The following is a 25,410-nucleotide window of genomic DNA, read 5'->3' on the forward strand; positions in this document are numbered from 1 at the left end:
ACTTAAATTTGTACTACCTTCTTTTACTTCTTCAGTTCTCTTTTTCTGAATACATATGCACTTGTTACTAACGTTTTTTCTTTCACTTTATTAGGATAAATGTTGATGGACCGTTCACCATTTTCTCTTGCTTCATTTTGGGGAGTAGTAAACTGCACTTGAAATACCATCACGTAGTATTATAATCTCACTCAAATTTACAACATGAGTTTGTTTTCTTTTTATTAGTATAGCATAAAGTGGAACATATCAATCTTATCACCCGCTCATATTATAAGAACAGAAAACATATATATACCACGTGATCACAAATGTTTTTAAGAGCACACAAAACTCCATTTGATAAGTTTCTACAATGAAATATACATTAGATATGTTGAGAATGAATCTCATATTGATCGGAGAATGACTTTGTGTGGACTTATAAGTAGGTTGTAATACTCCCCATATTGATAATTGGTTTTTATGGTGGAACCTCAACTTTCTTCATGGTATCAGAACAGGTTGGGTCATGTGTGAAGCCCAACGGCCACACGTGCTTCACATCATCCATTTGTATTGTTTACGTGCTTGAATTGAAAATTCGCCACATGTGAGGCGGCGTGTTGAAAATAAATCCCACATTGATGAAAGAAAAAACTTCATATAAATTTATAAATAAATTAGACTACTCTATATATATTGCTAATTAATTTATGACGGAACCTTAACATTTTTCGAATTGAGGCTTCGAAATCGTAAGAAATGTTTTAAAATTTACTCAGTACATGGAGGGTTGTTTGGTTGTGGATAGGTTCGACGTTCCTCCTAATTTTCTAAGCAATTAGTTCTAGATCTTGGTGCATGTTATGTGACAATATATCCAATTTGGCATGTGACAACGGCTATAAATTTAAAGAACTGTTGTGAGATATCTTTAGAAAACTAAAATATTCACTCTAAAGAGTGTTTAAGTTTGATGGAGTGCCTTCACATATATAGGATTCACTGAATGAAACTTTAAATTATATTTTATTATGCAAGTGCTGGCCAATATATAATTCCTTCGGATGTACAGCTGACAAAAAATATGTTTTTAATCATATATGGAAGTTTCTTGATCTTACTACTCATCAGTAATCACGTCTAGAGATTTTTTTTATGTACTTAAAATACTGTGTAATATATTGTTGTAGTACTCAAATTATTATAAGTGTATTTATTTATTTTTATTAGTATGCCCTAGAGGTGTCATAGAAGCATATAAAAAGCAGAGTACAGGTGACACACTCCGACCGAGATCAGGGCGTGCTGGCCGTCACACGAAGGTGACGTAACCATGTGCACATGCGGAAGCTAATAAGATAGTAATGTAAAAAGTACAAATAATTTAAAACTAGCATACAAAGTACTAAAACAAGTGCTAGCGTAAGTGAGATACAAATTCAGAGCAAGACTACAGCAGTCCAAAAGAAAAGTTGCGACAAAAGTACACCCGAAGGTGACCCTACGCTGGTGAGTATCTGTCAGAAAAGCCGGAAGAACCCTCTGGGAGACCACCAAAACCGCTAAGCAACTAGAACCTGGAGGGGCGCAAAACAAAAGCGTGAGTGGGCAAAAACAAATCTTTTCTAAAACCATTTAGTAACATACTTTCTAACCCCTCGCCGTAAAACCTGTATACTTCCCAGAAAATAAACATATATACGTATGTATAAATATGCCAAACATGCTCAAGGGTATATCAATCATGCTCAAAAATGTGCCATGTCAAAGCCTCATAATGAAATGCAAGTGCTCAGGTATAAATCACATCAATAGCATAACATTTGGCAGCCGGAGTCACCTAACGTGACCTGTACGGCTGCATATAGAGCTCAAATCTCAACTCAATAACTGAACCTGCCCACGAGTCGGAACCACCTATAGTGGTCTGTACGACAGGCCTGGGTGTAATATATATATATATATATATATATACGCTCTAGTGCTACGATCACGTGAAGGCTATGCGAATAATCGCGGGTCACCTACGAGTCGGAACCACCTAAAGTGGTCTGTACGACAGGACTGTGCACCTAACTTGGATCCAAGCTGAGCGTGTGGTGCGGGAGGTGAACATCACGTGAAGGACTGTGCCCTACTCTGGGCGGGAGCACTAACACCGGGGGTGCAGGTTATGAGCTCTCTAAGCATCTCAAACCACTACTGAAATGTAAACATGTATACCACTTACCTGGCACTTACCTGTGCGTCCACAGCACCAAATATGCATATGTATATGTGTACCACTACTAATGTATGCAATGATGCATAAACGATAATAATATGGTGCATGGCATAAAACACGTAACCCTTTTTTTTTACAGTTTCTGGGAAAATAAATGTATATAGGTATATACGGAAAACAAAAGCCCACTCACTGGTATGTGGAAGGGTCGTAGCCCCCCTGCCTCGAGTGCGCACGCTCGTCCTCGGAATACGTGTCACCTATATGCGAAATAACTATAAAAACGTTAACTTTAAAGCACATAACCTAACTTTCGTAATAACTTCTCATACATTGCTCAAAATGGACAAATGAATATACCAACGTGCTCTACACAACCTCAGGATCACAACCATATTTTTAGAAAAATTTTCCTCCGCCGCACGCGCCCCCACGCGCCGGCCAAGGCAAGGCCACACGCGCCGGCCACGCGCAGGCACGTGCGGCGCACACGGACGACATCAACTGACGCCGTGAGGAATATTCCGTTAGTTCTAACGGATTTCGTCAACGGCGTCAGGAATATTCCGTCAGATTTGACGAAATATTCCGTCTCCTTCTCCGGCGAGCCTCCGACGCCGTCGCCGGCGCTGGAAAACTGGGAAATTTTCTAACTTCGTTTTCTCACTCGTTTCTCAACCGTTTTCCATGATTCAAACGCCAAAATGAAGCTTAGACCTAGGAGAATCACGGTAGACTATTTTTAAAGCCTAAAAATCACGGAATCATACCTGTCACCAAACTCAAAAACCGGCCAAGTTAGAACAGGGCGATCCCGACGTCCAAATTCGTCCAACGAAGCACTCCTAGGATCCCTGGGACCTCACCAAGTCAACTATGAACTTTAAAATCCCAAAAACGTGGTAAAATAAGTTTGCATGAACAGTACTCAAATCGGAGCTTAAAAAATCGACGTGAAAACAACTGGTTTCTCACCTGAAAATGGTACGGCTGCACTCCCACGAGCTTCACGAGCTCGAATATGGCCTTAGTTTCTTCGATCTGTGATGATTTGGTAAGGTTGTGTGTGTGTCCGTACGTTGAAGGAAGAAGAAGAAGAATAGAGGACTCGGGGGAGAGAGAGAGACAGGGAAAATGACAGAGGGAGAGGGAGAGTGAGACAGTGTGTGTGTGTGTGTGTGGCCCTACGCTTGCCAACACCACACAAAACAACCAATAACAAAACGAAAACGAACTAGGGGCAAAAATGTCTTTTCACATGTACGTTTTGATATTTCCGGGACGGGATGTCACAACAGGTGTTGGGGAAATTTGGAAAAGAAATCGATTTCGTGTGGCTGCACCTCATGCTTGTATAGATTTAATCTTATCTTCTGAATTTTGGGCAGGAATTTATTGAACATGAACAAGTTTTCATACAAGATATTGTGTTGCTTGGAGATGTCAATATTGATTTCAATATGCGATATGGTGTACATATATATGCCATCAATATGATGTTCATATGTCATTGATATGCTGTTGGTATTTTGCCATAAGCAGATTATAGCATTTTAACTGAATATCGAGGCCATAACAATGCCATATTGGACGCCATAATTTTTTTTAATGAGTATTTTCTTCAAAAGAGAACTAGTGCATTTAGAGTTTAGGAAGAGTACTATTTAGATTGTTCATTTTGCAACAATGCTATTGTGGATTTAAATTTCCGTCTTCTTCTTCTTAGACAAAATTGCACCTATAAAACAAATAACACCTTAGGTCAAGGCCAAGAGCCTCACGCGCCCATGATGAATTTGTGGGTTTTTTTGGGGGGGGGGGGGGGGGGGGGCTTTGGCCGAAGAACCTTCTATGCCAAAGTTAGAATTTTGAGTGAAAAGTATTTGGAGAATTTAGAGAATTTAGTAAGAGTGTAGAACTTAGGTTTTGGAGAAAATGAGGGTGTTTATATAGAGGTGTGGCCGGCCCATCTGGGAGGAGATGGACTGGCCACTTGGATGGTTTTTTGGGTGAGATTCATGATTTGTAGCTAATTAATAAATTAATTGACTAATAAATCAATTAATTAGCTAATTAATATAATTTGAAAGGAAAGATTCGGGGGTTACCTTATGGAGAATATTTGATGAGGATGGATGAAATAGGTTTTGAATAAATACCTATTTTGGGCACTTCTAACTTGATTGAGGGATGGTTGTCCACTGTTCACGCATAGGAGTTCCGGTGTTCTTTGAGGGTAATTTTTTCCTTTTCACCCTAGAATCCATGTGTCACCTCTATATTCTTGATTATTTTTGGCTTCACATGCAAATGCCCCCACACCTGTTAGGCTACTTGCAGAAAAGGGCAGTAGGTGTAAAGATCTTCTTGCTTTAGGAAACATAAAATTGTTTCTTATTTTGATGTAGATTCCCTCTTTAATTGGAAATTAGATCCTTCTAGGAAAGGGAAATAAATCACTTCTAAAGTCTATTTAAGTCTACCTTAAGTAGATGATTAAATCAACTTTAGAGAGCAATTTATTCTACCCTATAAGAGAGAGAAAGCTAGAGGATATTTGTTCCCCTTCCCCTAGTAATCTTCTACACTTGCTTGTGCAAAGGACCGTCTTTCGTTGCATTCTTCATCTTTTCCGCTCCGCACCGAGGTAAGAAAAATTTAATTTTCCTTGTCCTCTTCTTGGATAGTGCTGTCACGGGGCAACCGTTGGGGTGGTGCAGCACGTCAATTGGCAGGGCCCAGAAGTCGGCTTGATATGGGCTGAGGAGGTGTTGTGGCAGGGACCACTGCTTGGGCTGCTCGGCTTGGCTAGAGCCAAAGGCAACTTGTGCGGATTGAGGCTCTGGGGGCGCAGTGTTAGGCGAGCCGCATGGCTCAAGTCCTTTGGGCTCTTGGACCTGACACGGGCTAGGCCGGCGATTGAGAGAAATGAGGAGGTCGCAGGTCTCATGGGCTGCTGGAATGCTAGGCATGCAGGCTTCTTGCCTACTGGTCCGAGAGAAAAAAATGAGGGAAAAGCCAGTATGGGTTGAGCTCTCCTATTGAGTATCATGAATGACGTTGGCTACTTTGTCTTCTTCGTTGGGAGAAATGTGGGCTGCTCCCAAAAGAGGAGGTAAAGAGGATCAAGGTGGATGTAGTGGCTCGTTTGATCGTTGTTGTGAAGCTTACTATAAATGAAGGTGGAAATAAGAGATCTTCCCCGCCTGTTAAAGAGATGTTGGTTAAGAAAAAACTGAAGACTTCCTCTGCTGCTCGTGAGGGTCCGCTTGCTGCCGAGAGACCTGTGATTGACATGACTTATTCCAATGGGAAGAAAAATGAGGCTGGTATATCTGAGCATGTGGCACCTGCCATGTTGAGAGTAGGGATGGTAACGGATCGGTTTGGGGACGGAAATGCTACATCCATCCCCATAACCACGAAAATTAACCATATCAATAACCGCAAATTAACCATCGGGTATTATCAATAACCATACCTATCGGTTAACGGTTATATCCATCTTCGTTAGTACAAAAAATATATTCGCCCAATTGACGCATGATAATTTAGTAAACATTAATTTCGTTAATAAATATTTGATGTATAAAATGATTTAATTAATGGATCTTGTGGAGCATGAAAATTAAAGCTAAACATTGATAATGTTGGTTGATCTTTGATATCTCCCATAAATACCATTAAATTCTCATAGATTTTGATTCATATCAACACTATTAACTTTGCCATAAAATGCAACTCACACAATACAATTTTTGTATTCTCAAGGTAATGGATACGGTGAATAATGAATACACACACACACACACGTACATATATTATATAATACTTTAATATTATATAGAATTATATTATATATTTTTGGTTCGGATTTGGGTACGGATATGGATTGAGGACCCCAATAACCATATCCAAAACCATAACCGAATAATATTCACGGATTTTCCCCATACCTAAAATATACCCAAATTTCCATACCCAAATCCAATCCATTTGGGCGGTTATCCACGGTTATCGAGTTTAACGGTTAGAATTGCCATCCCTAGTTGAGAGTGGTTAGTACGATTGCTGAGAGGATTGCTCGGCGTAGAAGTCCTGTCATGCGCTCAGTGCCGAAATCTATACCAAGATGACCGTTGGGAGATAAGTCTGATTCACCTTTGGAGAGGCTTGCTATTATGAAGAGTGAAAAAGTGGACTTTGCTGCTAAAGTGGCGCCAAGGCCTACTCCTCATGCTGCTGAGATTAATTTGCCTACTGGGAAAGAGAAGACTGCTCGCGTGGGCAGCTGTGAGAAATCCATTAAGCTTGTTTCTGGGGAGGCTGCTAAAATCAGTGTGCTTTTGAAACCAAATCTGCTTGAAGACATGAATGCTTGTGCCAAGTTTATCGATGGCGTTAGAAAAATTGTTTGCCCAAGTTCTTTTGCAAAGCATATGGCCGAGTATAGGAAGACTGTTTTACTTGTAATGATGCAGAAGATGGCTATTCTAGCAACCGAGTCTATGCTCCTTGACTAAGAGGATACTGAGGCTGCCAAAGAGGTGGCAAAGGTTGTGGCAGCCTAAGCTTATTCTTCTACCGAGAAGATCGAGAGGTTGGAATCTGAGCTCATCACTTTGAAGACGTATAATATCTCTGCCCCTACTTTTCTGTAGCTTGAGACCACTTGCCAAGAGATTGTTGACTTGAAGGCCAGGCTTGACGGGAACCAAGTTAAGTATGAAAGTGCAAAGAAAGAGATTGGATGTCGCATACCTTAGATTCAAGATCTTGAGCGTGCTGTTTCTGAGCTTCGTTCCGCTGCTTATGCAAAGGATGAAGAGTTGATTGCTGCTTATAGCCAAGTGATCCACTTCAAGAAGGTCATTGATAGGCTTGAACCCCAAGTGTTGGAACTTCAAGGTACGCTAAAGATCAACGAAAGTTTGACGAAAGAAGTGGATAAGCTGCAGCACATCCGTGTTGGTCTACTTGAGGAGAACGAGTAGCTAAAATATGAGAAGGTTGGGCTTAAGGCTTCACTTGTTCAAAGTCAGGCCGATTTCTACAAGCTGGGTTATGTAAATCATCTCTTTGGTAGGCCGTCTGACTTCAAGTTTGCTGGGAAGACTTCGAAACCTTCTCTATTTCTCCAGAAAGCTTACTTGCCTTTACTTTTGAAGCATCCATTGGTGAAGTAGTCGGAGAGGTTAATGCCTAAGCTGGAGCAACCAGAAGTGAAGAGTTGGATGATACCACTGCTGGGAGTGTTGTGGTTGCTGAAGGTATGGCGACCGAGTAGTCGTGGGATGTCCAAGTTGTTAAAGGATAGTCTTTTAGGTAACCTTTAAGATTTCCTTTGTTTTCTTTGTTGCTCTTATTTTGCTTGAACTCCTTCGGCCTTTGCTAGTCGTTTATCAATTTTGCTAGAAAATTTAATAAACTTGCTTCCTTTGTTTTTCTCCATCTTTACTTCTTTAGTTCATGCCTTAACCTTAGACTTTATAGACCAGTGGCAGACGTGCTGCTTTTTTTATAAGTAAACAGGCCCGCATAGCCTATGCAATAGTAAATGTTGGTGTAGAACTTTGCAAAGCTGTTAACCATAGGGTCGGCAGCCAGACGCTTTACTTACAAAAACAGACAAATTTGCGTGACTACTAGGCTGTTAACTTTGGCTTTCTCCAATTCCATAAGTTATGTAGCAAGTATCACGACACTTTAGGGCTTGGTGTAGGTCGTTCCGCGCTTTAGCAGAAATGAAGCCCATCAACTGAGTAGCATGTCAGCGGTGGACGAAGCTTCATATATGCACGCCAACTTGTTTAACCTTTCACAAAAACGTGCAGTTGTATAAGGTTAATGTGACTTACTGCACGAAAGGCAAACCGTAAGCAGTATTCTGGAAACCGTAGGCTACCTTAGTGTACTCGGTAGCAGATTTAGGGTTCCAGGGTAGTCGTCTATAAGGCGTACTACGTAATGTGCCCTCTCCGTCTCTAGGGCCCGGTTCCCCGCAGATTAGGCCAAGTGACCCAAAATCCTTCGATTAGCTAAGCTTTGAAAAAGACCATTGTGGCTACTTCTAGGAATCCCAGCGCAAGCCATTGTGCACCTAGTTATACTAGGGCAGCCCAGCTCATCCACATTTGAATATTCGGAGTGTAAGTTTATTCTTCCGCCTTGGAGGGCAGACCCATGTAGGTGTCGGGGAATTGGTTTACCCTTTCGCATTAAAGAGTAATTAGTTTATCCTCTCGCACTGGAGAGCAGACTCAGATGGGTGTCAGGCAATTGGTTTACCCTCTCGCATTGGAGAGCATGGTTGATCCCTTGGGGCGCAATTCTTGCGATAAGTCCCTAAGAATGGCGTAATCTTCTTTTGAAGTGTAGGAGTGATCAGTTGTTGTAAGCAAGTTGTAAATTACTTCTGAATTCCTCATTAAAAAACGAGTGAAATGAACGAGAACTTAGTTGTAAGGTAGAAACTGCATAACAACTAGATAGTCTTTAGCTTACGAGCTAGTGCTCGTCAAGCTGCTTGAGTCTTCGAGCTTTGATGTGGCAAGAGGTCACATATGGTACTTCCTCAGTTTGTAGGCGTTCCATTACTTTTCGATCTCATTGTCGTTCATGGTGGCGAGGGTGTAACTACCCTTACCACCTACTTTGCTGATCTTGTACGGACCTTCCCAGATGGGATCCATCTTTTTGGAGCATTCTTTGCGGGCAATGATGAAGTCTTTTCTTAGGACTAGATCTCTGGGTTGGAACTACTAGATCTTGGCCCTTTTGTTGTAGCTGGAGAAGAGTTGCTGCTAGTATCTGTGATGTTGATGATGGTCTGCTCGTGCTTCTCCTTTGCAAGATCTAAGCTTGTGGCCATTTCCTTATTGTTCTACTCAATGCTTGGTAGTAGAGTGCTGATACTTGGCACGATGACATTTGGGATGAATGATTAGTTCTAAACCAAATGCCAAAGAGAAAGGAGTCTCATCGGTGGCTCATCATTTGGTCGTGCGATATGCCCATAGACATTCGGGGAGTTCGTATGGCCACTTTCCCTTCTTGTCGGAGAAGGATTTCTTGAGGCAGTCGAGAATCGTCTTGTTGGATGATTTGGCCTGTCCATTGCCTTGAGGATATCTAGGTGTGGACATGTGCTGCTTGATGCCATACTTTTTGAAGAACTTTGTCAAATCGTTGCCCACGAATTACGGGCTGCTGTCGGTGACGATGGATTCAAGATGTCAAATCGATAAATAATGTTCCTCTATATGAAACGCTCTATGTCTGCCTGAGTCGTGGTTGTCACGGGCTTTGCTTCTACTCATTTGGTGAAGTAATTAGTTGTCACGATTATCGTGCCTCTTCCCTCAGTAGCGGGCGGTATTGGCCCTACCAAGTCGATTGCCCACTACATGAACGGCCAATGACTCATCTGTGGGTGTAGCTTGTTGGCAGGCAATGCTGGTACCAGCTTGTAGCGTTGGTAGCGGTCACACTTTTGCACTAATTCCTTAGCGTCTTAATGCATGGTAGGTCAGTAGTAACTTGTGTTAAGAGCCTTCTGTGCTAAGGATCGACCTTTGGAGTGATTTCCACAAACGCCTTCATGGATTGAGCTTAGAACATTTAAGTCGTCGAAAGACGCTAGGCAGCAGAAATATGGTCCAGTGTAAGATCTTCGGGCGAGAATGTCGTTCCACATGTAGTAGCATGCTACCTTTATTTGGAGCTTTCTATGACATTTCGATTATCGGCTCTGCGTCCGCATGGGCATTGCCTGCGCACGAAACTTGAATAAAGGTGTAAGTCTGAAATGCCTCAAGTTGCTTACGTACTTTCTCTATTAGTCTGGCTGGTGATTACCTAAGAATCAGAATGATTAGCTGGTGATTAGCCTTGAAGCCTAGAGTAATCACCTGCTCGAGCATCGAACCGTTTGGGGTGACAAGGACCATGTTTGCTTCTGAGCCTTTGTAGTTGGAGCCGTGAAGTTGAGGCCATGTTACATGCAACAGAAGATGCTCAATTGTTAGTATTGGGCTATTCTAGAGCTGAATTATAGAGCAAGGGTTGGCTGAGGTCGTGTCATGAGTAGCATGAGGTGATTTTCAACTGCCGGTATATGTTGCTTCTATGTAGAATCTTTTGGGGTGACGAAGACAAAACTTGCTTCTGAGTATGTCATTCTAGTGTTCGTTTGCCCTTGGTGCGCCTTTTGGGCTGAGTTATTGCATTCGTCAGAAAACTTTGCATCCGTCAGTGTCTACGCCTTTATCGTTGCATGTCTGGATTGGACAGAATAATGCATCATGAGGATGACTGCGTGCGTTTGAAAGTCTAACTTGAGCTTTCGAGTTATAACAATTATCGCCAGAGTTAGCTTTTGAATTTCTGGTAGCTGGTTTCATCATTGAAAAGAGCTTTTGAACTGTGGAATATAGATAGTCGGGCCATTTGCTATTCTCGTTTGATGGTAGAGCTTATTGCTACTTCAGATACCGTCATACATGCAAATAGGTCTTCCGCTGCTTCTAGTTTAGATAGTAGGAATGTGATGTCAAGTTCATTTTCAAGTTCTCCCATTTGGATCGGTGAGCCTCGTCCTAAAATGCATGCTTCTCTGTCAGAACGAAAGAGTCTACCAGAGTTAGATCTTCTTTCATGATTAATTTTTGGAACAGCGGGTGGTATGCTGGAAGTCATTTTTGGAAGGCTGCTCTAACTATCGAGTCGTTGTATCTGACAATCTTTGCTTTCTCTGTTTTGAACCTCTTCATATAGTTGCGAAGCGACTTCTTTGGGTTCTTCTTGACGTTGAACAAGTGGTCGAACTTCTTCTTGATCGAGCAATATGATGAATATTCTTTGGTGAAAACCAAAGAAAGTTCGTTGAAACTCCGAATGGATTGTGGCGGCAAGGTGTAGAACCAATCTTGTGCCTTGCCTTTTAAAGTGGTAGTGAATACCATGCACATGAGATCATTGTAGTTTCGATAGAGGATCATTGCGCTTTGGTAGTGCTCCAAGTGTCTTTCCGAGTCTCTATCTCCATTAAATGATGTGAAATATGGCATGCTAAACTCGCGTGGAGGCTCTGCCTGCTCAATCTCGTCCATGAATGGTGACTTGCTTATGTTGGTCATGTTCTGTCGTAGTGCATCATCAATGACCTCGTTGCGTTGGAAATCGCGTAATTGCTCAGTCAAATGTCTCTTTACTCGTTCCTGAATTTACTTTTGTTGGGGGTACCAAAACTCTCGGTTACCCCCAATCATGACCTATTGATCTAGGTTGATCTTCTATGTGCTTGGCTTGTCTATGTCGCAGCTGCGGTGCATATGGCTAGTTCCTAGCAGGCGAGGGAATTCTTTGCAGGCTGCTGGTTGAGCTTGAACTGGATTGAGTGACTGTTTCTCTCCATCCATCGTGCTACCTACTCCGATGTGATGTAGAAGATGCTCATTGCGGGCTTTGCTGCGAATGAACTCTTTGCTTGGAAGACTGTTCATGTTGATTAACGGAGTGTGACCCTAACCGTGAGTGTATGCTTGTCCATAGGCCTAACCGAGAGTGCACACTCATCCGCGCGCTAAGACGAAAGTATACGCTATCTCAAGGGCCAATCGGGAGTGTACCCCGCCGGAACACTCGGTTCGTGGCTGGTCGAGTAGCTGCTTGCTGGGACGATGCTGGAAAGGTTCTTCGTCTGCCCTTATCCTATTTTGGAACACTTCGTCTGGGGCATGTTGCATCCCGATACGCTGCAAAAGCTGATTCACCAAGGTCGTTTGATGTGCGAGTGCGCTTATCAACTCTATGACTTGTCGAGACAAATGTTGTTCGCCATTCGGATTAAAAGAGCTTGGAAGAAATGCATCTTCTTGAGCAGTGGAAGTGTGGTAGACTCCAGGTGTGAGATTTGAATTACGGAATGTCAAATTTGTGGAGAAGTGTGGTAAAAATACCCTCTGTTTAATCGTAGGCCCAGAAATTTGAAGTCAAGATGGTTGAACTATTCTTGGGCCGATTTGAGTTGCTTGGAAGACCACGAGAGCAGGCTGGGCCACGGGAGTAGGCTGCTCGGCGTGTGGCGCATGTGGGTGTGAGGCTAGGGCTTGGCTCGGCAACGCGTTGAGCTCGCATTGGGCTTGAAAGGCTCGGGCCGGCTCACTTTGGGCTTAGGCCCTCGTGGGCTTGGATGGCATGGCTCGGGCCGTGGTCATGGTGCTATGTATCTTGTTATGGTGGCCATTGTTGTGGTTGCTATAGTGGTGCACCATGAGGGTGGTGCCGCTCCATTCTTCGTTGCGTTGAGCCTTGTAGATTGTCGCGATCCTAATTCTTAAACGTTGGAATTTTCGTTCGTCGAGGTTTTTGAATCTCTTGCGATTGTACTTTTCTTTTACGTTTTTATCAAAGAATTTTGAGAAATAAAAATTCCAAGAATAAGAATGTACGAAAAATCTACGAATGAACAAGAAAACCTTGAATGCGAGAGTCTTCTACGAGTGTGTGACTCAACTCTCAATGAAGCATCAATTTGTGGAAGCAAATTTCCGTCTTCTTCTTCTTAGACAAAATTGCACCTACAAAACAAATAACACCTTAGGTCAAGGCCAAGAGCCTCACGCACCCACAATAAATGGTGGGGCTTTGGCCGAAGAACCTCCGATGTCAAAGTTAGAATTTTGAGGGAAAAGTGTATGGAGAATTTAGATAATTTAGCAAGAGTGTAGAACTTAGGTTTTAGAGAAAATGAGGGAGTTTATATAACGGTGTGGCCAGTCCATTTGGTAGGAGATGGACCGGCAACTTGGATGGTTTTTTGGGTGAGATTCATGATTTGAAGCTAATTAATATAATTTGAAAGGAAAGATTTGGGAATTACCTGTGGAGAATATTTGATGAGGATGGATTAAATAGGGTTTGAATAAATACCTATTTTGGGCACTTTTGACTTGATTGATGGATGGTTGTCCACTGCTCGTGTGTAGGAGTTCCAGTGTTCATCAAGGATAATTTTATCATTTTCACCCTAGAATCTACGTGTCACCTTTATATTGTTCTTGATTATTTTTGGCTCCACATCTATTCCAACCAATTTTCCGAAATATAATTACGCATGTATTAGTTACATATCTTTATAAAGAAGTTATACTTGGACTTAACTTTAATATGTATGATTTCAAGATCCGCATAAATTCTTCGTAAAAGAAATCGATGTACGTATGTGTACACACACACACACACACACACACCACGTCCAAGAATTACAACTAAAAGAAGGTGCCTGTTATTTCTCTGTATTTTTCAAATTTGACTATTTCAGGACGAATAACGTTGAAAGTAAAACCACGAAGAAATAACCATGCATATATTGACCAAAAAAAAACCATGCATATAACCCAAGGAAAAGTAAAACTCTTCCTTGATCAAATTCACTACCAATAATATTCTACTTACAAATCAAAACAAAGGATCAAGAAATTAGGGTCTCTTATTTTTATCGCTAATCTCCTCTTCCATGGCTTGCTCAAGCCAAATCCAAGACTCTTCCATCAGCTCAGGACTCAGTCTGAACATCAAAACGCAAAACTCCATCTGGTTCAGAGCGCCATCACCGTCCAAGTCACCTTCCCTCACCATGCTCACAAGCTCGTCTTCTCTCAAGTTCTGCAGACCAAGCAAGGCAGAATTCCTCCTCAAGCTCTCCAGCGTAATGACCCCTTTGTCCTTGTCCATCAGCAGCTGAAACCCGTTGCACAGCTCTCTTATCAGCCCCTCGCCGCCGAGCTTATCCGCCATCTGCGGCAGCAGGTCTTCGAAATCGTCAGCAGCCCTCTTTCCAACTCCTGCCATAGGTGATGATTGATGATCTTGTGGGATTAAAAATGATAATCTCTTTCTCTGATATATGTATTGGGTTTTGGAGAGAAATTAGATGTTGGTTTCTGGCTGTGTGAAACATGGAAGGGGTGTGGAGGGTTTATATTATGGAAGAAAAGAAAAGGGAAGGGGGGCGGAAACTGCAACGGGGTTCTTGGAAAGAGGAGGTTTGTGATCTCCCTTCGGATGACAGAAATGGAACAGTGGATTAATTGCTGGTCGGCTTTGATTCTATACAGCTGCAAGGGCCAGCGGTTGCCTCCTCTATTTCTCAGAAACTTGTCAAGGCTAATTATGTCATTTTATAAAGTTGGTGTCTCCTCTCCCACCTATAAGGGGCATTGTTTCATTTTTTTTTTATTCTTTTGAAGAAAATTTAGGGCCATTGTTATCTTATTTGGAATTGGACAAAAATTAATAAATCAGAATACGGATTTTTTTTCTTATTCATATGTATTAGAAAATTGGACGGTTCATTATAAAAATATTAACATATAAATCATTAACTTGTTTGAGTTGACTAAATTATAAATAATTAGATAGAATTTTTACATAAATAATAATTAAATGTGCGCGGTTAAAATATGTCGATCACATTTGTACGAGCATTCAAACGATGGACATGGGTAGTTTCCTTCGGTAGTTACATCCAATTTGACTTTCATCATTTGTGATGAAGGATATTATTGTCACTTTAAGATGCCTTAAGACTTCAGATTATGAGCCGGCCTTTTGACCTTCACCACATTGGATGGAAGTTGGTTTACATAACTAGTTTTGAACATGTTCACATGAAATGAAGATGAAAAGTTGGTCAAAGGCTCAGAAAAGCCTCTTTTCTGGTTGGAAAACATAACTAGTTTTCATGTTTTCATGTGTGAGGAAAACATGAAATGAAGATGAAAAGTCGTTCTCTTTCCCGGAAAATATAGGAACTCTTCTGCATTACTCTTTAGAAATAAGAATATTTACGTGCCAAAAAGTGTTACTTATAGATATGAAATGTATTCCATTGAAGTAGGCTTTGATTTGTTTCACATATAAGGAATGGTCGCACGTTGGCATTAAGAATCTCATCCTACCTTGCTTAGTTTAGAAGGTTGCTCAACAAACTTTGTTGTGCAACTTTTTATCAGTATGAGTATAAAATATTGAAAGGTAATGTATGGAAATAGAGAGCGACTTACATGACACTCTATATTGTTATTGTGAATATGTCGTGTTCTATAATAATAATACAACATCAAAGGAATAAGATTCTCTATATTTTTTTACATTATTGACATGTAATGTCACATTAACATAGTTATAACGTGCCATGGAAGTCCTCATAAAAATGAAACTGTGATTACATCATTTCCTTTTGTCATCTATTAGGCCTTGTTTGGCAGTTCAGACTGTACTGATTATTTCAGTCGAATAGAATAAATAGTCATCGAATAATATTGACTAAATTAATCGGACGTTTGATATAACATCAGACTAATTACCGTATTATTTATACAGTGTTTGGTACTGTATTGATAAAAGCAAGAAGGACAAGGTTGATTCTAGCACTTATACGAACTATTATTTTAACAAATATAAAATTGTATCTGCACCATACCTCAATATATTATATTCAACAGTTCTCGTGTATAATTTGTACACAGTTTGACGTTTTTGCAAGAAAAAAATAATTGAAATGAAAAGCAAAAAAGCAAAAATAAAAAATAAAAAATGCTGAATAGCCCATCGGTCTTTGGTGTATACGTGTCGTATACGTGGGTATGACTTTCCACATACTTTCACATTTTTGGCCTGTCACAGTTGTCATTTCTTCTTCCAGTTCAGAACATGGGAAGCCTCCCCATCTCGTTATTCACTGCTCATACAAAGCTTCTAGCAGTCTAAATAACGGGATTGTTTGCACATATATACCAATTCACTCTTCTTTAGGTGTACAAATCTATTTATTCAACTTTCACTACTAAAGTTTTTAGGTAAGCAACTGAGCCTAATTGAATTGACATAAAGAGCTTAGAGAAGATGGCTCAAAACTACACCATCTAGTTATGTGAGAATTAGCTGCATAACGTCTACGAGAGCTTCAGAGAAGGGAGAAGAGCACACTAGGTCATCCTCTAGGGTTATCACTATCGACCAAGGACTCGAGGAGGCAAACTCACATATATAACTAACTTGACGACCTTCAAGTTCCATAAAGCGTCCATAGAATACTCCTTTTTGTGGTGTAATCTCGTGGTGTACGTATGTGTAGAAGACAAAGAGATTAGAATTCGATCCAAAGTTTTCCGCTAAAAGATTTAATTGACTATCCCTCTATATGAACACGAATCTATTTGAAAAATCCCATCTTTTAAAGGGGATGGAGCTTAAGCTTTCTTGGTGGGCTACTAAAATTATAATGGGTGGGATAAACAGTTGGTAATGTGTAAAATGAGAATCCCATTATCTCCACCAACCAAATTTTCTTGTTCCTTTTTTTTAATCAGACATTTTGCTTTATTAGATTATTCGGGCATCCCTTTATGAGAGATTATGAGATCAATTAATTAACAATGACGTACTTGGTGACTGCTAACCTCATTGCATCCGATCTCGCACTCACAATTTCTTCTAACATATGAACTGATCTACAGTGTGTTCATATTCATATTGCTCTCCAATGTGTTCATATTCATATTGCTCTACAATGTGTAAAAGATACGACGCCAAAAAGAAGCCTAGACAAATAACTGAGGCATGAGGAATACGTGTTTTACCGTTGAATGCACCTGAATCAGACCAACATAAGTTGTGAAGCACGCTCATTTGCCAAAATAATAATAGTTGTAAATGAAGCACAATTGAAGCCTTGAAGCTAGGACATCTGCAGATAAGAATTGTGAAATTCAAAGAAGGAAGTTCTTTTAAGTTATATAACAGACATCGCCAATTTCTTGTGCATTTGATTTTACTCTGATCACAGTGTTATTATTTTTCGTTACAAATCCAAATGTTAAAATGTGTTTAGGAAAGGTAACATTGTTGAAGGTTTATCGAACTTCTGCCAAACTAATGGTGACTGCATTATTAGAAAAACTGACAGATGCTTGAGAAGAAGAACCAACAACTTCACTATTGGAATTTTTATGCGTTGAAAAAGCAAGCGCTTTGGACGGTGGCAAAGATGTAGCTTCATTGGCAAGCATATGAATTATGTCACATCCTGGACCTAGCTCCATTCCGCCGTAGCACGATATTGTCCACTTTGGACCCCGACCACACCTTCACGATTTTGTTTGTGGGAACTCAGACAAGAACTTCCCAGTGGGTCACCCATCCTGGGATTGCTCTCGTGCGAACTCGCTTAATTTCGAAGTTCCTACGGAACCCAAAGCCAGTGAGCTTCCAAAAGGCCTCGTACTAAATGGACGTAGGCATGTACATATAAAGCATAGAGGATCCACTCCCCTGGGCGATGTGGGATCTAATGTGGGTCATCCATCCTAGGATTGCTCTCGCGCAAACTCGCTTAACTTCGAAGTTCCGACAGAACCCGAAGCCAATGAGCTCCCAAAAGGCCTTTTGCTAAATGGAGGTGGGCATGTACATATAAGGCATAGAGGATCCACTCCCCTGGGCGATGTGGGATCTAATAATGTGGGTCACCCATCCTAGGATTGCTCTCGCGTGAACTCGCTCAACTTCGGAGTTCCTACGAAACCCGAAGCCAGTGAGCTCCCAAAAGGTCTCGTGTGAGTTCCTAGAAACAAAACCGTGAGGTTGTGGTTGGGGCCTAAAGTAGACAATATCGTGCTACGATGGGGTCGAGCCTGGGATGTGACAAATTACCAAGGACATTGTTGGTCCATCATCTGGAGCTTCTTCAACACACAAAAACCTTACATTGATACACCTCAGAGCTTCATCAGGCTGACACGTTTCCCTTACTGATTCATCTATCACTTCCATTTCAGCCTCTACCTTATTTCCATAATTCCCATGCCAATATAAGTTTAACCACGTAAATTATATACTCATCAGTCTCGCATGACTATTCCCTGAGTTCTTAAAAGTCACTTCCTAAAAAAGATTGAAAACAAGTTTGGACTCCATTGGAGCCAATCTCTAAGTTTCAATTGTCGATGTGTGGATAGTTGAATATTAGAGTGCGGAACAAATAAGACTACAAAATAATAAGAATATTATTAATAGAGAAGAATGCCAGAAAGGCTACAAAATCCTAAGAGGCTACATCGTGACTAACTTATTATCAAATGACACTACTACAAAAGGGCCTTGTTGTGTCGATGGTTGGTGTCAGTTTTATACAACATAGTGGCGGATAAGACATTTCCGACACCTACTTAACATGGTGTCGGAATTACTGTCGGTTATAAGCGACATAGATTTTAATATTTTCGTCTTCTTCTTCTTGGACAAAATTGCACCTACAAAACAAATAACATCTTAGGTCAATGCCAAGAGCCTCACGTGCCCACAATGAATGGTGGGGCTTTGGCCGAAGAACCTCCGATGCCAAAGTTAGAATTTTAATTAAGGGAAAAGTGTTTGGAGAATTTAGAGAATTTAGCAAGAGTGTAGAACTTAGGTTTTAGAGAAAATGAGGGTGTTTATATAAGGGTGTGGCAGCCCTTTTGGGAGGAGATAGACCGGCCACTTGGATGGTTTTTTGGGTGAGATTCATGATTTGTAGCAAATTAATAAATTAATTGAATAATAAATCAATTAATTAGTTAATTAATATAATTTGAAGGGAAAGATTTGGGAATTACTTGTGGAGAATATTTGATGAGGATGGATTAAATCAGTGTTCTAAAAAACGCCCTAGGCGGCCTCCTTGGAACCGAGGCGATTTTGTGCAAAACGGCTGGAAAAATCGGGGTGGCTCTAGGCAGCCCTAGGGGGCTAGGCGGCTAAATGGTTTTTTTTTTCATTTTTATTTTTATTTTTTATTTTTTTTTTTGTGTGAAATTTGTTTAAAGTTTAAGTTCTAATTATACCTTGAAATTTTGTTAATTTTATAGAAAATGTGTGTTGTGTATCAACTTAAATTCCGGGATGCTAAAGATAAGTATCTTACATTACTAAATTTCCTTATTTTCCTCTTATTTTCCATTTTATGTTGTTTTAAATTGTGAACTTGTTATAAATGTGTCATCCTACAATACTCCTCACTATGGTGTATGGCATATATGCTTAATGTGTTTTTAAATTTTGGACTTGTTGGATACTTTTTTTGCATTTTATCATTCTTTTATTATCTTATCCTTGGATTTCATACAAGTATAATTTTTTGTAAGTGTCAATATGCACTTATTTACAAGATATACAAGAAATTTACCTAAATCCGCCTAGGCCTCCTAGGCGCTGCCTAGGCACTAGGCTCTAACCCGCGGCCCAACTAGCACCTAACGTTTTTTAGAACCTTGGATTAAATAGGTTTTGAATAAATACCTATTTTGGGCACTTATGACTTGATTGATGGATGGTTGTCCACTGCTAGCGTGTAGGAATTCCGGTGTTAATTGAGGGTAATTTTGTCATTTTCATCCTAGAATCTATGTGTCACCTCTATATTCTTTTTTATTATTTTTGGCTCCACGCTATTCCAATCAATTTTCCGAAATATAATTACGCATGTATTAGTTACATATCTTTATAAAGAAGTTATACTTGGACTTAACTTTAATACGTATGATTTCAAGATCCGCATAAATTCTTTGTAAAAGAAATCGATGTATGTATATATATATATACACACACCACGTCCAAGAATTACAACTAAAAGAAGGTGCCTGTTATTTCTCTGTATTTTTCAAATTTGACTATTTCAGGACGAATAACGTTGAAAGTAAAACCACGAAGAAATAACAATGCATATATTGGCCCAAAAAAAAAAAAAAAAAAAAAAAAAAAAAACCATGCATATAACCCAAGGAAAAGTAAAACTCTTCCTTGATCAAATTCACTACCAATAATATTCTACTTACAAATCAAAACAAAGGATCAAGAAATTAGGGTCTCTTATTTTTATCGCTAATCACCTCTTGCATGGCTTGCTCAAGCCAAATCCAAGACTCTTCCATCAGCTCAGGACTCAGTCTGAACATCAAAACGCAAAACTCCATCTGGTTCAGAGCGCCATCACCGTCCAAGTCACCTTCCCTCACCATGCTCACAAGCTCGTCTTCTCTCAAGTTCTGCAGACCAAGCAAGGCAGAATTCCTCCTCAAGCTCTCCAGCGTAATGGCCCCTTTGTCCTTGTCCATCAGCAGCTGAAACCCGTTGCACAGCTCTCTTATCAGCCCCTCGCCGCCGAGCTTATCCGCCATCTGCGGCAGCAGGTCTTCGAAATCGTCAGCAGCCCTCTTTCCAACTCCTGCCATAGGTGATGATTGATGATCTTGTGGGATTAAAAATGATAATCTCTTTCTCTGATATATGTATTGGGTTTTGGAGAGAAATTAGAGGTTGGTTTCTGGCTGTGTGAGGAAAACATGGAAGGGGTGTGGAGGATTTATATTATGGAAGAAAAGAAAAGGGAAGGGGGGCGGAAACTGCAACGGGGTTCTTGGAAAGAGGAGGGTTGTGGTCTCCCTTCGGATGACAGAAATGAACAGTGGATTAATTGCTGGTCGGCTTTGATTCTATACAGCTGCAAGGGCCAGCGGTTGCCTCCTCTATTTCTCAGAAACTTGTCAAGGCTAATTATGTCATTTTACAAAGTTGGTGTCTCCTCTCCCACCTATAAGGGGCATTGTTTCATTTTTTTTTTTTTTTTTTTTTATTCTTTTGAAGAAAATTTAGGGCCATTGTTATCGTATCTGGAATTGGACAAAAATTAATCGATCAGAAGACAGATCTTTTTCTTATTCATATGTATTAGAAAATTGGACGGTTCATTATAAAAATATTAACATGTAAATCATTAACTTGTTTGAATTGACTAAATAATAAATAATTAGATAGAATATTTACAGAAATAATAATTAAATTTGCGCGGTTAAAATATGTCGATCACATTTCTACGGACATGGAAGAGCATTCAAATGATGGACATGGGTAATTTCCTTTGGTAGTTACATCCAATTCGACTTTCATCATTTGTGATGAAGGATATTATTGTCACTTTAAGATGCCTTAAGACTTCAGATTATGAGCCTGCCTTTCGACCTTCACCGCATTGGATGGAAGTTGGTTTACATAACTAGTTTTGAACATGTTCACATGTAATGAAGATTAAAAGTTGGTCAAAGGTAAAAAAAAAACCTCTTTCCTGGTTGGGCTTAGGGTCCGTCGTTCTCTTTCCCGGAAAATATAGGAACTGTTCTGCATTACTCTTTAGAAATAAGAATATTTACGTGCCAAAAAGTGTTACTTATAGATATGAAATGTATTCCATTGAAGTAGGCTTTGATTTGTTTCACACATAAGGAATGGTCGCACGTTGGCATTAAGAATCTCATCCTACTTTGCTTAGTTTAGAAGGTTGCTCAACACACTTAGTTGTGCAACTTTTTATCAGCATGAGTATAAAATATTGAAAGGTAATGTGTGGAAATAGAGAGCGATTTACATGACACTCTATATTGTTATTGTGAATATGTCATGTTCTGTAGTAATAATACAATGTCAAAGGAATAAAAATTTCCACATTTTTTTTACATTATTGACATGTAATGTCAAGTTAACATAGTTATAACGTGCCATGGAAGTCCTCATAAAAATGAGATTGTGATTACATCATTTCCTTTTGTCATCTATTAGGCCTTGTTTGGCAGTTCGAACTGTACTGGCTATTTCAGTCGAATAGGATAAATAGTCAACGGATTGTACTGATTAAATTAATCTGACGTTTGGTATAACATCAAACTAATTATTGTATTATTTATACAGTGTTTAGTACTGTACTGATAAGAGCAAGAAGATGTTGATTCTAGCACTTATACGAACTATTATTTTGACAAATATAAAATTGTATCTGCACCATACCTCAATAGAGTATATTCAACAGTTCTCGTGTATAATTTGTACACAGTTTGCCGTTTTTGCAAGAAAACAATAATTGAAATGAAAAGCAAAAAAACAAAAAAAAACAAAAAACAAAAACAAAAAAAAGCTGAATAGCCCATTGGTCTTTGGTGTATACGTGTCGTATAAGTGGGTATGACTTTCCACACACTTTCACATTTTCGGCCTGTCTTCTAGCAGTGTAAATAACGGGATTGTTTGCACATATATACCAATTCACTCTTCCTTAGGTTTACAAATCTATTTATTCAACTTTCACTACTAAAGTTTTTAGGTAAGCAACTGAGCCTAATTGGAATTTACATAAAGAGCTTAGAGAAGATAGCTCAAAACTACACCAGCTAGTTATGTGAGAATTAGCTGCATAACGTCTATGAGAGCTTCAGAAAAGGGAGAAGAGCACACTAGGTCATCCTCTAGGGTTATCACTATCGACCAAGGACTCGAGGAGGCGAACTCAAATATATAGCTAACTTGACGACCTTCAAGTTCCATAAAGCGTCCATAGAATACTCCTTTTTGTGGTGTAATCTCGTGGTGTACATATGTGTAGGAGACAGAGAGATTAGAATGCGATCCAAAATTTTCCGCTAAAAGATTTAATTGACTATCCCTCTATATGAACACGAATCTATTTGAAAAATCCCATCTTTTAAAGGGGATGGGGCTTAAGCTTTCTTGGTAGGCTACTAAAATTATAACGGTTGGGTGGGATAAACAGTTGGTAATGTGTGAAATGAGAATCCCATTATCTCCACCAATGACGTACTTGGTGACCGCTACCCTCATTGCATCCGATCTAGAATGTGTTCATATTCATATTGCTCTCCAATGTGTTCATATTCATATTCCTCTACAATGTGTAAAAGATACGACGCTAAAAAGAAGCCTAGACAAATAACTGAGGCATGAGGAATACGTGTTTTACCGTTGAACGCACTTGAATCAGACCAACATAAGTTGTGAAGCACGCTCATTTGCCAAAATAATAATAGTTGTAAATGAAGTACAGTTGAAGCCTTGAAGCTAGGACATCTGCAGATAAGAATTGTGAAATTTAAAGAAGGAAGTTCTTTAAAGTTATATAACAGATATCGCCAATTTCTTGTGCATTTGATTTTACTCTGATCACAGTGTTATTATTTTTCGTTACAAATCCAAATGTCAAAATGTGTTTAGGAAAGGTAACATTGTTGAAGCTTTATCAAACTTCTGCCAAACTAATGGTGACTGCATTATTAGAAAAACTGATAGATGCTTGAGAAGAAGAACCAACAACTTCACTATTGGAATTTTTATGCGTTGAAAAAGCAGGCGCTTTGGATGGTGGCAGAGATGTAGCTTCATTGGCAAGCATATGAATTATGTCACATCCTGGACCCGGCTCCACTCTGTCGTAGCATGATATTGTCTGATTTGGGTTCCGACCACGTCGTCACGGTTTTGTTTTTGGGAACTCACACGAGAACTTTCCAATGGGTCACCCATGCATTCTGGGATTGCTCTCGCGCGAACTTGCTTAACTTCGGAGTTCCTACGGAATCCGAAGCCAGTGAGCTCCCAAAAGGCCTCGTGCTAAATGGAGGTGGGCATGTACATATAAGGAATAGAGGATCCACTCCCCTAGGCGATGTGGGATTTAAGAATCCACCCCCCTTAGGGGCCCAACATCCTAGTCGGCACACTTCTGGTCAGGGATTGGCTCTGATACCAAATTGTCACATCCCGGACCTGGTTCCATTCCGCCGTAGCACAATATTGTCCTCTTTGGCCCCCAACCACGCCCTCATGGTTTTTTTTTTTGGGAACTCACACGAGAACTTCCCAGTGGGTCACCCATCCTGAGATTGTTCTTACGCAAACTCGCTTAACTTCGGAGTTCCTGCGGAACCCGAAGCCAGTAAGCTTCCAAAAAGCCTCATGCTAAATGGAGGTGGGCATGTACATATAAGGCATAGAGGATCCACTCCCCAGAGCAATGTGGAATCTAACAATATGGGTCACCCATCCTTGGATTGCTCTCACTCGAACTCGCTTATTTTCGGAGTTCCTACAGAACCTGAAGCCAGTGAGCTCCCAAAAAGCCTCGTGTGAGTTCTCAGAAACAAAACCATGAGGGCGTGGTCGGGGCCCGAAGCGGACAATATCGTGTTACGGTGGGGTCGAGCCTGGGATGTGACAATTTATCGAGGACATTGTTGGTCCATCATCTGGAGCTTCTTCAACACACAAAAACCTTACATTGATACACCTCAGAGCTTCATCAGGCCGACACGTTTCCTTTACTGTTTCATCTATCACTTTCATTCCTTTACCTTCTTTCCATAATTCCCATGCCAATATAAGTTTAACCACATAAATTATATACTCATCAGTCTCGCATAACTATTCCCTGAGTTCTTAAGAGTCACTTCCTGAAAAAGATTGAAAACAAGTTTGGACTCCATTAGAGCCGACCTCTGAGTTTCAATTGTCGATGTGTGGATAGTTGAATATCAGAGTGCAGAACAAACAAAACTATTATTAATAGAGAAGAATGCCGAAACGGCTACAAAACCCTAAAAGACTACATCGTGACTAACATATTCTCAAATGAATAACAAACATGTTATTTATAATAAAATAACCCTAACCCTAAAATATAAGAAACCGAAACCCTAATGCTAATGGGCTAAGCCCATATACTAAACTAACTAGCAAACCCAAATAATCATAAGATACTAATATTTTCCAACACCCCCCGTCAAACTCAACGCGGTATATGACGTGAGTTTACAAACAAGCAGATGCGGACTGGCTCTGTTAGGCAAACTGGCAGACATGCAAACTTGACCTGACTGGCGTACTGGCGACGAGTTGGCGAACTGGACTTGACTGGACTGGCAAATTGATTCTTGCTGGCAAGCTAATTCTAGCTGGCAAATTGATTCTAATTCAAACTAGCTAGTGTTGAGAGTATAGAAAGAACCCGTCACTAAATGGATGAGATTTCCATATATCAATTGTAACAACGAACGAACAAACACAAACATTATCATTTAAGTGGTCACAATTTCAAGCACTTAAGCGATTGTCGTCGTGGTGGGCAACCAGGAAGTTTCCAAGCTCAGCGATAACCATTTTTACATCAACCGTGTGGGCCCAAAAGACCTCAAACATAAGAAACAAAAGTTTTTTTTTTTTTTTTTGGGTAAATATCAGTTTACTACCCTCATGTTTTGTGGTTTTCAACATTTAGTACATCAAGTTTTTTTCTCCCAGAGTCATACCTAAAGTATAAA

General features: G+C 40.1%; 3 protein-coding genes across 3 annotated transcripts; all 3 read right to left on the reverse strand.

The window, feature by feature from the left end:
* Window positions 1–10,902: 10,902 nt before the first annotated feature.
* On the reverse strand, window positions 10,903–11,346 carry LOC137709190 (uncharacterized). Its single transcript, XM_068448297.1, has one exon. It carries the CDS (start codon window positions 11,344–11,346, stop codon window positions 10,903–10,905), a length of 444 nt encoding a protein of 147 aa, XP_068304398.1.
* A 2,170-nt stretch (window positions 11,347–13,516) lies between these two features.
* On the reverse strand, window positions 13,517–14,316 carry LOC137709449 (calcium-binding protein PBP1-like). The gene has a single exon (XM_068448538.1). It carries the CDS (start codon window positions 14,060–14,062, stop codon window positions 13,691–13,693), a length of 372 nt encoding a protein of 123 aa, XP_068304639.1. The 5' UTR covers window positions 14,063–14,316; the 3' UTR covers window positions 13,517–13,690.
* Window positions 14,317–20,010: 5,694 nt separating this feature from the next.
* LOC137709481 (calcium-binding protein PBP1-like) lies at window positions 20,011–20,905 on the reverse strand. The gene has a single exon (XM_068448575.1). It carries the CDS (start codon window positions 20,482–20,484, stop codon window positions 20,113–20,115), a length of 372 nt encoding a protein of 123 aa, XP_068304676.1. The 5' UTR covers window positions 20,485–20,905; the 3' UTR covers window positions 20,011–20,112.
* Window positions 20,906–25,410: the final 4,505 nt, after the last annotated feature.

This window comes from Pyrus communis, chromosome 11 (assembly GCF_963583255.1).
Source record: "Pyrus communis chromosome 11, drPyrComm1.1, whole genome shotgun sequence".
Lineage (NCBI taxonomy): Eukaryota > Viridiplantae > Streptophyta > Magnoliopsida > Rosales > Rosaceae > Pyrus > Pyrus communis.

Coding starts and splice junctions, on each gene's coding strand:
- LOC137709190 (XM_068448297.1), bottom strand. CDS start 11,346: ATGACCAACATAAGCAAGTCACCATTCATGGACGAGATTGAGCAGGCA.
- LOC137709449 (XM_068448538.1), bottom strand. CDS start 14,062: ATGGCAGGAGTTGGAAAGAGGGCTGCTGACGATTTCGAAGACCTGCTG.
- LOC137709481 (XM_068448575.1), bottom strand. CDS start 20,484: ATGGCAGGAGTTGGAAAGAGGGCTGCTGACGATTTCGAAGACCTGCTG.